The sequence below is a fragment of the Lontra canadensis genome, unplaced genomic scaffold (assembly GCF_010015895.1).
Source record: "Lontra canadensis isolate GAN:19392208 unplaced genomic scaffold, GSC_riverotter_1.0 scaffold1, whole genome shotgun sequence".
In the NCBI taxonomy this organism is placed as follows: domain Eukaryota; kingdom Metazoa; phylum Chordata; class Mammalia; order Carnivora; family Mustelidae; genus Lontra; species Lontra canadensis.
In genome coordinates this window covers 97,544,876-97,557,839 of record NW_022630995.1, presented here as the reverse complement: position 1 = coordinate 97,557,839, position 12,964 = coordinate 97,544,876, and the positions used below count along the sequence as shown (strand labels likewise).

The 12,964-nt window shown below is 36.7% G+C and overlaps 1 protein-coding gene across 2 annotated transcripts in view; it reads right to left on the bottom strand.

Annotated features, from left to right (window-relative positions):
• CFI (complement factor I) overlaps positions 1-12,964 on the bottom strand; it is a 48,889-nt gene that overhangs the window by 8,612 nt on the left and 27,313 nt on the right. For both annotated transcript variants that reach the window (XM_032859940.1, XM_032859949.1), the window contains 4 exons: positions 10,743-10,784; positions 9,525-9,560; positions 7,633-7,736; positions 7,353-7,456 (listed from right to left, as the gene is read on the bottom strand). In XM_032859940.1, coding sequence (XP_032715831.1) covers positions 7,353-7,456; positions 7,633-7,736; positions 9,525-9,560; positions 10,743-10,784 — 286 coding nt within the window. The remainder of the gene's footprint in view (positions 1-7,352; positions 7,457-7,632; positions 7,737-9,524; positions 9,561-10,742; positions 10,785-12,964) is intronic.

The following is a 12,964-nucleotide window of genomic DNA, read 5'->3' as shown; positions in this document are numbered from 1 at the left end:
GAAGTCATGGGGCAAGATGAGATTGGCAAAGGTAATTAGAGGTCAGATCATATGGAGCCTCATGGGCCATGTTAAAAATGTTGTTTAGATATTTTAGAAGCAAACAAACCTAGGAAAACAAGTGTCTGACATCTTCAGCCTCCCTCAGGGAGAAGAGGACACTTCCTCCCACCAAAATTCATGAGAATATGCATTAAAAAAGTAGAAACAACATAGATTAAGACTACTGAGAGTGGTAGTCCATGATGACAGTGTAGGAACACCCTGAACTCACTTTATCCCATGGACACACTGTATCTACACCTACATACAAAGCAATACCTCCTGAAGAAGAACAGGAGGCTAACTGAACAACTTCTGCACAACAACAACAGAGGTACCACAGAGAGAATGGTAGGAGAGAAAGAGACATGGTAATAGTGGGAATTCCAGGGGCGCCTGGGTGGCTCAGTGGGTTAAAGCCTCTGCCTTCGGCTCAGATCATGATCCCAGGGTCCTGGGATCAAGCCCCACATCGGGCTTTCTGCTCAGCAGAGAGCCTGCTTTCTCCTCTCTCTGCCTGCCTCTCTGCCTATTTGTGATCTCTGTCTGTCAAATAAATAAAATCTTAAAAAAAAATAATGGGAATTCCAGACTTGATTCAATGACCTGAAGATGCTGGTGAGTGCCATTGTCTATATCACCCCCCCCCCATCTTGATAGCTCAGATGGGTGTAGGGGCCAGACACTCTGGGGTGGCCTATAGCCTCAGTGACCCCAGATTCCTAGCCCTAACATCTCCAGCCATCCCCTATAGGTAAGCCCCTGCCTGCACCCATCCCATCTCCAGCTATCTCACTGAGGCTGCCACAATACAGCACACACCCAGACACCCCCTGTTTGTGCCCACTATATCTACAACCATCACTCCAAAGTGGACCAGGTGAAAAGTACTCCAGGACACCTCCAGTCGGCACCTGCTTCAGCTCCATCCATCCCATCAGGCAGCCCCATATGGAGTGCCCCAGCCTGCTGGCCCCAGCTTCAGGTATCCTGCCATAGTGGCCCTGGTACAGAGCACCCTGGAACTTGCCAAGCCAGGCCAGTTTCAGCTCCAGCTCTCCAGCCAGGTGGTTCCAGCATGGAGCACCCTGGGACCCCCAGGCCCATACCCACCCCAGCTTTAGCTGTTCCTGTAGGGTGGCCCTAGTGCAGCATGCCTTAAGACCCACTAGCCCATGCCTGCTTCAGCTTTGACCAGTCAACCAAAGCCTCCAGTACACACAGTCAACACAGGGAAGAACCTGCACAAGACCACTCCTTCAAGACTGGGAAAGGTAGCTTTTCTGCCTAATTCGCAGAAACAGAGAAAGTCAAGCAAAATCAGCAGACAGAGGAATATATTCCAAATAAAAGAACAAATAAGACAAAACCCCAGGGATTTTAAAAAACCCAAAAAACAAAACCCTAATGAAATGGAAGTAAGTAATTTATCTAGTAAAGAGTTCAAAGTAATGGTCATAAAGATGCTCACTGAACTTGGGAGAAGGAGGAACACAGAGAAAACTTCAACAAAGAGTTGAAAAGGATAAGAAAGAACCAAAAAGAAATCACAGAGCTGAAGAATACAATAACTGAACTAAAAAATATTCTATAGGAAATCAATAGCAGATTAGATGATCAATAAGAACAGGTCGGTGATCTGGAAGACAGAATAGTGTAAATTACCGAAGCAGAACAGAAAAAAGAAAAATAATTTTTAAAAAGTATAAGCTTAAGAGACCTTGGTTTAGCATACCAAGTATGCTAACATTCACATTTTAGGTGTCCACAGACAAGAGAAATAGAGATAGGCAGAAAACTTACTTGAAGAAATAATAGTTGAAAACTTTCTTAACCTGGGGAAGGAAAGAGACATCCAGGTCCAGGAAGCACAGAGAGTCCCAAAACAAGATGAACCCAAAGAGATCCATACCAAGGCATATTATAATTAAAATGGCAAAAATTAAAGATAAAGAGAAAATCTTAAAAGCAGAAAGAGAAAAACAGCTACAAACAAGGGAAACCCCATAAGTCAGCAGAGACTTTCAGGCCAACGGGGAGTAGCAGGATATATTTAAAGTGCTGAAAAGGAAAAGCTTACAACCAAGAATATACTATTTGGCAAGATTATCATTCAGGATTGAAGAAAAGATAAAAAATTTCCCAGAGAAGCAAAAGCTTAAGTTCATCACCACTAGACTGGCCTTACAAAAAATGTTAGAGGGAAAGCCATAACTAGAAATAAGGAAATACATGAAAGAAAAAAACCTTACTGAGACAGGTAAACATAGAGTAAAGGCAGTAAAGTAAATTGGCTACTTGCAAAGTTAATATGAAGGTTAAAAGATAAAAATAGTAAAATCAACTATAGCTAAAATAAGCAGTTAAGGGATACACATAATAAAAAGATACATTTTTTATTTAAGACATTAAAAACTTAAAATATGAGGGAGGGTGTAAAAAATGTAGTGCTTTTAGAATGTGTTCATATTAAGTGATTATCAGCTATATATGTGTGTGTGTGTATATATATATATATATACATATGTATATATATATATATATATATATAGGAAGAGAGAGAGGTTGCTATATATGTAGTTAATATATATGAGCATCATGGTGAGCACAAACCAAAAACATAAAATAGATATACAAAAAATAAAGATAAAGACAAAAGAACTTAAACATAAAACTAAAGAAAATCATCAAGCCACAATGGAAGAGATGCAGAGAACAAGAAAGGAACAGAAAAGAACCATAGAAACAACCAATAAACAATGAACAAAATGGCAATAAGTACATACCTATCAATAATTACATATAAATGAATTAAATGCACCAATTGAAAGACATAGAGTGGTTGAATGGGTCAAAAACAGGACTCAGCTATATGCTGCCTATGAGAGACTCATTTCAGATCTAAAGACACAAAGTGAAAATGAGGGGATGGAAAAAGATGTTCCATGCAAATGGAAACAGAAAGGAAGCTGGTGTAGCAATACTCAAACAGACATAATAGGCTTTAAAAGAAAGACTGTAACAAAAGATAAAAGAAGAGCATTACATAATGATAAAGGGTAAATCTAAGAAGAGGCTATAACATTCATAAAGATTTATGAACCCAATATAGGATCACCTAATTATATAAAGCAAGTATTAACATACATAAAGAAAGATATGGTAATACAATATTAGTAGGGGACTTTAATACACCATTTACATCAATGGATAAAGCAACCAGACAGAAAATCAATAAGAAAACATGGGCCTTAAGTGATACTTTAGACCAGATGGACTTCATACATATATACAGAACATTTTATTCCCAAACTACAGAATACACATTCTTTTTAGCACACAGGAATGTTTTCCACAGTGCATTATATGTTAGGCCACAAAACAAGTCTTAATATATTTAAGAAGATAGAAATCATATCAAGCATTTCTTCTGACCATGTAAGTATGAGACTAGAAATCAATGAAAAGAAGAAAACTGGAAAAAAACACAAACACATGGAGGCTAAATAGCATGTTACTAAACAGCAAATGGGTCAATGAAAAATCAAGGAGAAAAAAAAAAAAAAACACCTTGACACAAATGAAAATGGAAATACAACAGTCCAAAATCTAAGGAATGCACCAAAAACTGTTCTAAGAGAGAAGTTCCTAGTAATATAGGTCTACCTAAAGAAACAAGAGAAATCTCAAATAAACCATCTAACTTTATACCTAAAAGCACTACAAAAAGAACAGAGCCGCATATTAGTAGAAGGAAGGAAATAACAAAGATTAGAACAGAAATAAATGAAATAGAACAGAAATAAAATGAAACAGAAAAAAATAAATAAATGAAAAAAAATAGGAAAAAACAATAGAACTAAAAGCGTATTTTTTAAAAGATAAAAAATTTGATAAACCTCTAGCCAGGCCCATCAAGAAAAAGAGAGCCTAAATAAACAAAATCAGAAAAAAAGGAGAAGTTTAAACTCGCACCACACAATTAGAAGTGGTTATAAGAGATTACTATGAACTATTACTATACACCTATAAAACCTAAAAGAAATAGATAAATTCCTAGAAACATAAAACTTCCAAAACTGAATCACGAAGAAATAGAAAATCTGAACAGATGACTATAAGTAATGAAATTAACTTAAAAACTTACAATACACAAAAGTTCAAGACTAGACAGCTTCATAGGTGAATTCTGCCAAATATTTAAAGAAGAGTTAGCACCTATCCTTCTTAAATTGTTCCAAAAAATTGCAGAGGAAGGAATACATCCAGATTCATTCTATGAGGCCAGCACTACCTTGATACCAAAGCCAGACAAAGACACTACAGGAAAAGAAAATTACCCACCAATATCTCTGATAAGCATAGATGCAAAGACCATCAACAAAATATTAGCAAACTGAATTCAACAGTACATTAAAAGGATCTTTACCATGATCAAGTGGGATTTATTCCAGGGATGCAAGGATGGCTTAACATCTACAAATCAATCAATGTGATATACCATATAAATAAAACAAAGGATAAAAATCATATGATTAGCTCAACAGATGCAGGAAAGAAAATTCAACACCCACTTATGATAAAAACTCTCATCAAAGGGGATACAGAAGAAATGTACCTCAGTGTAATAAAGGCTACAGATGACAAATCTGTAGTTAACATACACACTGGTGAAAGCTCTTCCCCTAAGTTCAGAAACAAGACAAGGATGCCCACCTTGCTGCTTTTATTTCACATAGTATTGGATGTTCTAGCTGCAGCAATCAGACAAACAAAAAAAAAAAAAGAGAGAGAGAGAGAAAAAAAAAGAAATAAAAGGCATCCAAAATGATAAGGAATAAATAAAACTATCACTATCTGTTGATGGCATGATAATACATACAGAAAACTCTGAAGATGCCACCAGAAAACTATTAGAACTGATAAATGAATTTGGTAAAATTACAGGGTACAAAATTAACATGCAGATATTAATTGTTTCTATACATTAAAAATGAACTACCAGAATAAAAATAATTCTTTCTAAAATTGCATCAAAAAGAGTAAAATACCTAGGAATAAATTTAAGTGAAAGACTATAGGACATTGATGAAAGAAATTGGAAGTGACACAAATAAATGGAAAGAAATACCATGTGGATTGGAAGAACCAATATTTTAAAAATGTCTAGACTACCCAAAGCAATCTACACATTTAATGTGATTTTTTAAATTAAAAAAACTAATAGTATTTTTCATAGACCGAGAACAAAGAATCCTGAACTTTGTATGGAACCACAAAAAACCCCCCAAAATTGTAGCAATGTTGAGAAAGAAGAACAAAGCTGGAAGTATCAAATTCCCTGATTTTGAACTATACTACGAAGCTATAATAATCAACACATTGTGGTACTGGCCTGAAAACATACACATAAACTGATGGAATAGAGTAGAGAGCCCAGAGAAAATCTCACGTACATATATGGTCAATTAACCTATGACAAAGGAGCTAAGAATATACAAGCTAAAATAAACATAGGATTATATTAAACTAAAAACCTTTTGTATGATGAAGGAAACTGTCAACAAAACAAAGAGAGAACTTATTGAATGGAAGAAGAAATTTGCAAATCCTAAATCTGACAAGGAGTTACTATCTAATATATACATAGAACTTAAATGACTTAAAAAAAAACCTAAAAAATGGGCAGAGCGCTTGAATAGACATTTTTCCAACGATATACAGAGACATACATATGGTCAACAGACACATGAAAAGATGCTCAACATCTTTAATCATCAGGGAAATGCAAATCAAAGCCATCAGAATGGCTAGTATCAAAAAGACAAGAAATAACGAGTGTTGGCCAGGATTTCAAGAAAAGGGAACACTTGTTCCCTGTTGGTGGGAATGTAAATTGGTACAGCCACTAAGGAAAACAGTACAGAAGTTCCTCAAAAAGTTAAAAATAGAACTACAATATGATCCAACAATTCTGCTTTTGAGTATTTACCCAAAGAAAATGAAAACCAATTTAAAGGCATATGTGCCTCCTATGTTCACTGCAGCATTATCTATAACAACCAAGATATGAAAAAGAACCTAAGCATCTATTGATAGATAAATGGAGAAAGAAGATGAGAAATAGGGCAAAATAGGTGAAGAGGATTAGGAAGTACAATCTTCTAGCAATAAAGTAAATAAACCAAGGGGATTAACATACAGCATAGAGAATATAGTCAGCGAGATTGCAAAAGCATTGTACAGTGACAGATGGTAATGACAACTATGTTTCTGGGGCTGACTAGAAGTGTAACTTTAGCCAAGTTATATAACTTCTCAGTCTCCTGCTAATCCACAAAATGGGAAGACTGACATTTACCTCTTAGGGCTGTTAAGAATATTAAAACAAAATAACATATGGGAAAGTGCCACACGCATTATCTGGTCTGGAAGAGGCGCTCAACAGATGACGTTTCATTCATTCGAGAGATCAGAACTGAGACTGGAATCCCAAACTCTGTCCTCCTGCTGACCTTAACTTGTTATCAACACCTTTTGTGTGTTGCCCTTTAGCCACTGGTATGGACTGAATTGTGTTCCCCCCAAATTCATATATTGAAAACCTAACCCCCAATATGACTAGATTTGGGGAGAGTCTTTAAAGAGGTAATAAAGTTTAAATAAGGACATAGTGGAGTTGTAGTCCCATATGATTCGTCTCCTTATGGGAAGAAGAAGAAACATCAGAGATACACACAGGCAGAAGACGAGCAAGCCAGTGCTAGAGCAGCAGGTGAGACAATTAGCTCAGAGTTTAGAGCAGTTCCTTTACTGTCTGGAACGCACATCAAATACATGCAAGGGTCTGTGGAAGGGGCCAAAAAGATTTGTGCATTTGAAGACTTTAAATGCACGTGGCTCTTTAAACAACATCCTTGTCGAAGGGAGACCAGAGAAAATGCCTGGTTAGCATCATCTCTTCATCAGCTTTTCAGTCATAAACTCTTCTCAGCAGTTTGGTCCTAACTCTATAAAATGTACAGAGTATCTACTTGCTTTCCCATCCTGCAAATGAGTCACGTGACATAACTTGGTACCTCTGGTTTTGATCTGACCTTGCCATCTGGAATCATAATTTGATCTGGGAGGGAAGACCACAGTAGGTTCTAGGGCCATGGCCTCTGGGGTTCCAGTCATGAATACTGGAGGGGATTTAGCTGTCAAGAGAGTGGAATTTGTCACATGTTTTTATCTAGCATCTGCCACAGTCTCTATTACACACTTTCCTTATTTCAGGGAATCCAAAATCTTTTTGGAGACATTTTTACCTGAGACAGTGTGCAGCAGTTATAATCCAACACCCTCCAATATAAATTCCTCCACATTTGATTTTCATATTTTCCTTAATTGCCACCTGCCACGGGAAGTCACCCTGTAAGAGACATTAGTGAGACATTAGTGTGGTCACTGCCATTCTACCAGATAGTGATAGACAGGTAGCTCTAAGATATGTCCATTGCAAAAGTCCCAGTCTCTTATCATTACATATCTCCCCCACCTTTCTTTGTTTTTCAAACTTGGGCTACTCCTGGGAAGTAACAGGTTTACCATGTGTGCTGGCTTTCCTCCTACAACTCGTTTCCTTCGAATGGGCGCACTGTTTTTAACTCCACAGGACACTTTAGGGAGAAATGACTTTATCCGTTTTCTTTCTTCAAGAAAGGAAGAGATTGTATCATTATGATTTTGAACCCATTACTTCTTGATTATTTTTGCCACCCAAACAGCAAAGTCACTGCTAAAACAAAACAGGCTGGATAGATTAATAAATTATTTTAGATATTAATTGGTACTATTGACCTTGTTTAAAAATTCTGGCTTATCAACAAGGTTGGGACTGGAGGAGATTACAAGAAGTGAAATAAGTCAAGCGGAGAAAAGCAATTATCATATAGTTTCATTTATTTGTGGAACATAGTGGAAGACATTAGGAGAAGGTAGGGAAAAATGAAGGGGGGAGGGAAATCGGAGGGGGATATGAACCATGATAGACTTCAGACTCCCGAGAAACAAACTGAGGGTTTTAGAGGGGAGGGGGATGGGGGATGTGTTGGCCTGGTGATGGGTATTAAGGAGGGCAAGTATTGCATGGAGCACTGGGTGTTATACGCAAACAATGAATCATGGAACACTACATCAAAAACGAATGATGTACTGTATGGTGACTAACATAACATAATAAAAAAAATTCTAGCTTAATATGAAAATTGCCTTGATTCTCTGAAGTTCCGCCTAAAGGTACATGGGTGGGGCAGAAAGAGGCTAACTAAAGGTTTAAAGATTTTCATGGGTCATGATTGAAATCCGGTTGTTTTTGACAAAACTGATATGACAAAACTCATAGCAAATAAAAAAAATGTAGGTCTAAAATGTTGTTTTCACTTCAAAATTAGCCTTGCGAATTAACACATTTTAAAAATTTATTTTATTTTTTTTATAAACATATAATGTATTATTAGCCCCAGGGATACAGGTCTGTGAACTGTCAGGTTTACACACTTCACAGCACTCAGCATAGCACATACCCTCCCCAATGTCCATAACCCCACCACCATCTCCCGACCCTCCTCGCCCCCAGCAACCCTCAGTTTGTTTTGTGAGATTGAGTCTCTTATGGTTTGTCTCCCTCCTGATCCCATCTTGTTTCATTTATTCTTTTCCTACCCCCCAAACCCCCCACATTGCATCTCCACTTCCTCATATCATATGATAGTTGTCTTTCTCTGATTGACTTATTTAACTAAGCATAATACCCTCCAGTTCCATCCACATTGTTGCAAATGGCAAGATTTCATTTCTTTTGATGGCTGCATAGTATTCCATTGTGTGTGTGTGTGTGTGTGTGTGTGTGTGTGTGTATACACACACCACATCTTCTTTATCCATTCGTCTGTTGATGGACATCTAGGTTCTTTCCATAGTTTGGCTATTGTGGACATTGCTGCTATAAACATTCGGGTGCACGTGCCCCTTCAGATCACTACGTTTGTATCTTTAGGGTAAATACCCAGTAGTGCAATTGCTGGGTCATAGGGTAGCTCTATTTTCAACTTTTTGAGGACCCTCCATGCTGTTTTCCAGAGTGGCTGCATCAGCTTGCATTCCCATCAACAGTGTAGGAGGGTTCCCCTTTCTCCGCATCCTTGCCAGCATCTGTCATTTCCTGACTTGTTTATTTTAGCCATTCTGACGTGTGAGGTGGTATCTCATTGTGGTTTTGATTTGTATTTCTCTGATGCCCAGTGATGTGGAGCATTTGTTTGTTTTTCTTAAAAGTGATAAGGAGAAGAGTAATGTTATTTTTTTCTATTTACATTGATAGCAAAGGTAATTGTTGCTTGAATTAATTACATATACATGCATACATACATACACACACAACATTAAAATGCAGATGTAAACCAGGGAAGCACTAGTAAAAAAGAATAATTTTAATTTACCTTTATCCATATTAGCAGTCAAAAATTGTGTCTCTTCTAAAATAAAACAAAAAGTTCCAATGTTTATGGTTGTGTTCATAAGAAAAATCAAATAATTAAGATTATTTAAACTTTGATCATAATTTTCTATCTTAAAACCCGTCCTATATTGATTGATTGATTGATTTATGAGAGAGAGAGAAATTGCATGCACATGCATGGGTGAGCACAAGCGGGGGAGGGGCAGAGAGAGAGAATCTTAAACAGACAGGCTCCACAGACATGGTCTTCATCTGACCACCCTGAGATTGCGACTTGAGCCAAAATCAAGAGTTGGATGCTTAACCCACTGAGCCACCCAGGTATCCAAAAACCTGTCCTCTGTTTAAAAAGGACAGTAGAAATCCTCAAAGCACACCATCTTATTTCCTTTCTATACCTAGGTTATTGTGAAGGCTCAGGAGGAACTATGGAGAAATTTTGCAGGCACCAACTAGAGGTGTCTGTTGTACAGTGAATGGTGAGACCCATGGTGCTGTGGTTTTTTGCATTTAGAATAGGCAAAATGCTTGGGTCAGAGAAGGAAAGCTGCTTCTTCAACTCCGATTCACAAAGTCCTTACATAAGGTAGAGAACAGTTACTAACACTGACTGAGAGTACTGAGCTGACGCTAAAAAGGCCTCTCTGCCTACACTAATGAGAAAGCTGAGTAATTGCTAACACGTGGCCATAACATGTGCAATTAATAGCTACGTTAAAATACAAGAAGAGGAGTACCTGGGTGGCTCAGTGGGTTAAGGATCTGACTCTTGATTTCCATTCAGGTCATGATCTCAGGATCATGAGATAGAGCCCTGCATCCGGCTCCACGCTCACCGGGGAATTTGCTTAAGATTCTCTCTCTCTCTCTCCCTGTGCCCCTCCCCAAGTTCACTCACTCTCTCATACACACTCTTTCACTAAAATAAACAAATCCTTAAAAATATATATAAGAAGACAACAGTTGCTTTGTTTTGCTTCAATTCTGCTGCAATATTCCAAGAATTCAATAAAATTTTTATCTTGAGCCACATGTAAAAAGTCCCATGGAAAAAAAAATGAAAATTTACCACAGCAGAGGATAACTTTTGAGAAAAATGTGTACCATATCAATGATATACATATATCATAAAACTATAAAACTTTATCCTTGTTTTCATTTCTGTAATATAAATTTTCTCTTATAAAAATGGATTTACCTTTAATTTCAGGATGGCCTTTAATTTCAGAATTTCCATTTCCTAAAAATAAAACAAAACATTTTTTGTAGCAGAGATGATATTCACCTGGATAAAATATACACCAATCATTAATATCTTAGAAACAGTATGACAAGTTAATTTTTTACAAAGATAAAAGGGAATCACAGTATGTCATCTTTCTTTGATTTTTAATACCACATAACAGATGTTTCATATTGCATTTAAACACACACCAATTTCATTATATCAAGGAAATAATTTTTACTTGAGTTTTAAAAAGGTGTATATTTTGGATATATTTGAACACATATGGACAGCAAGTTTACTATACAGTTATATAAATTTATAACTCTTTTAAACTTATATTTATTAAAGGTGAGCTCTCCAGGATACATGAAATCAAGTTATACTCCAAACTTCCCTTGGTTTAGTGATTCTGATCTGTCCACTGACAGATCAATGAATATATTAATGTTTTTATTTTACATCTCTTCTCTCACTTGCTCTTTCTTAGAGAAGGAAAAATTAGAACCATTACTGAAATACAAAAGGTGGTGCTCACTTTAAAGAAGGGTAAACTGAAGTAACAATGACAGTTGACTTAATGTATTTTTTATATGGATTCAAGAACTTGATTTAAAAAAAAAGCAAGCTTTGGGGCGTCTGGGTGGCTCAGTGGGTTGAGGCCTCTGGCTTTGGCTCAGGTCATGATCTCAGGGTCCTAGGATCGAGCCCTGCATCAGGCTCTCTGCTCAGCAGGGAGCCCTGCTTCCTCTCCCGCTCTCTCTGCCTGCCTCTCTGCCTACTTGTGATCTCTGTCAAATAAATGAACAAAATCTCTTAAAAAAAGTTATAGTTTCTCCCTGATAGTGGGATTTTTTCCTTCCTGATAAGCTAACAAATTGTGTTCTTTGAACTTAAACTTTAGAGTTTTGAATCAGAAGAAGGAGAGGGAGGTAAAACAGACAGAAGATGAGAAGAAACCTCAAATATCATTATACTGAAAAAGTGAAATCAAACTATAGAACTTCAGAAGACAAATACTACATGGTTTCACTTATATGTGGAATCTAACAAAACAAACTCATCGAAAAAGAGATCAAATTGTGGTTATTAGGGGCAGGGGTGGGGTCTGGGAAATTACATGAACCTGGTCAAAAGGTACAAACTTCCAGATCAGTAAGTCCTGGGGGTGTAATGTACAGCACGGTGACTAGAGTTAGCATGGTTGTATGGTATATTTGAGAGTTGCTAAGGGAGTAAATCCTAAACGTTCTCATCACACACACACATAAAAATTGTAACTATATGACATGATGGATGTCAACTAAACTTACTGTGGTCATCGTCTCTCAATATATGTGTGCCAAGCCATTATGTTGTACACCTTAAACTTATACTCTGTGTTGTATGTCCCAATTCTATCTCGATGAACCAGGAGGGAATGACTCTCAAGCTTCACCAGCAAGAGTCATGACTTACTGTCTTCCTCCCTAAAAGATGTTTGGAAAGTTTTCTCTCCTCTCTTTACTAAGGTTTTAACTATATTTGATGGACATAAAAGTATTTTGCTCAACTGCTTATATAAACTTCAAAAGAAATAATATGATTTGAGATCCTAAAAAGTGTGTTTTTACATTTAAGAACTGATGTGAATGGGAAACTAAACAAGACTTCAATAAAGTCCAATACCAAGCAGTGACAAAATGTAATTATTATCAATTCATTTATCCATATATATATCTACCATGTATTTAATGCTTAGCTCTAAATCACATTTGGAATATAAAAATAATTAGATTCTATTTTCAAGAACAGGGCCTGACACACATAGTAAGAACTTAATAAATAGTCACTGAGAAAATTAATGAATATAATAACTTCAAGAAAGCACTGATGTAAGCAAGAAGTTGGTCTGTGTGACACAGAGTAGATACCTAGTAAGTATTTTTACCATCAGAGGTTTTTCAATGAGCACCAAAAAACAAAGAGCATTAACGATGAGCACCAAAAAAAAAAAAAAAAAAAGAGCATTAACGCATTGCTCTGAAACTTGGTAAGTAAAGGGAAGAAATTAAAAACTATGTTTCCTTTCTTCTATGAATTGCATTTCATGGAAACAAAACAGCTGATAAAGGAAAGTTCTCTATAGAAAACCAGTTAATAAATGCAGAAGGAATGCTGATTTAGAATTCACCATCTTACAGTTCCTGTAGACA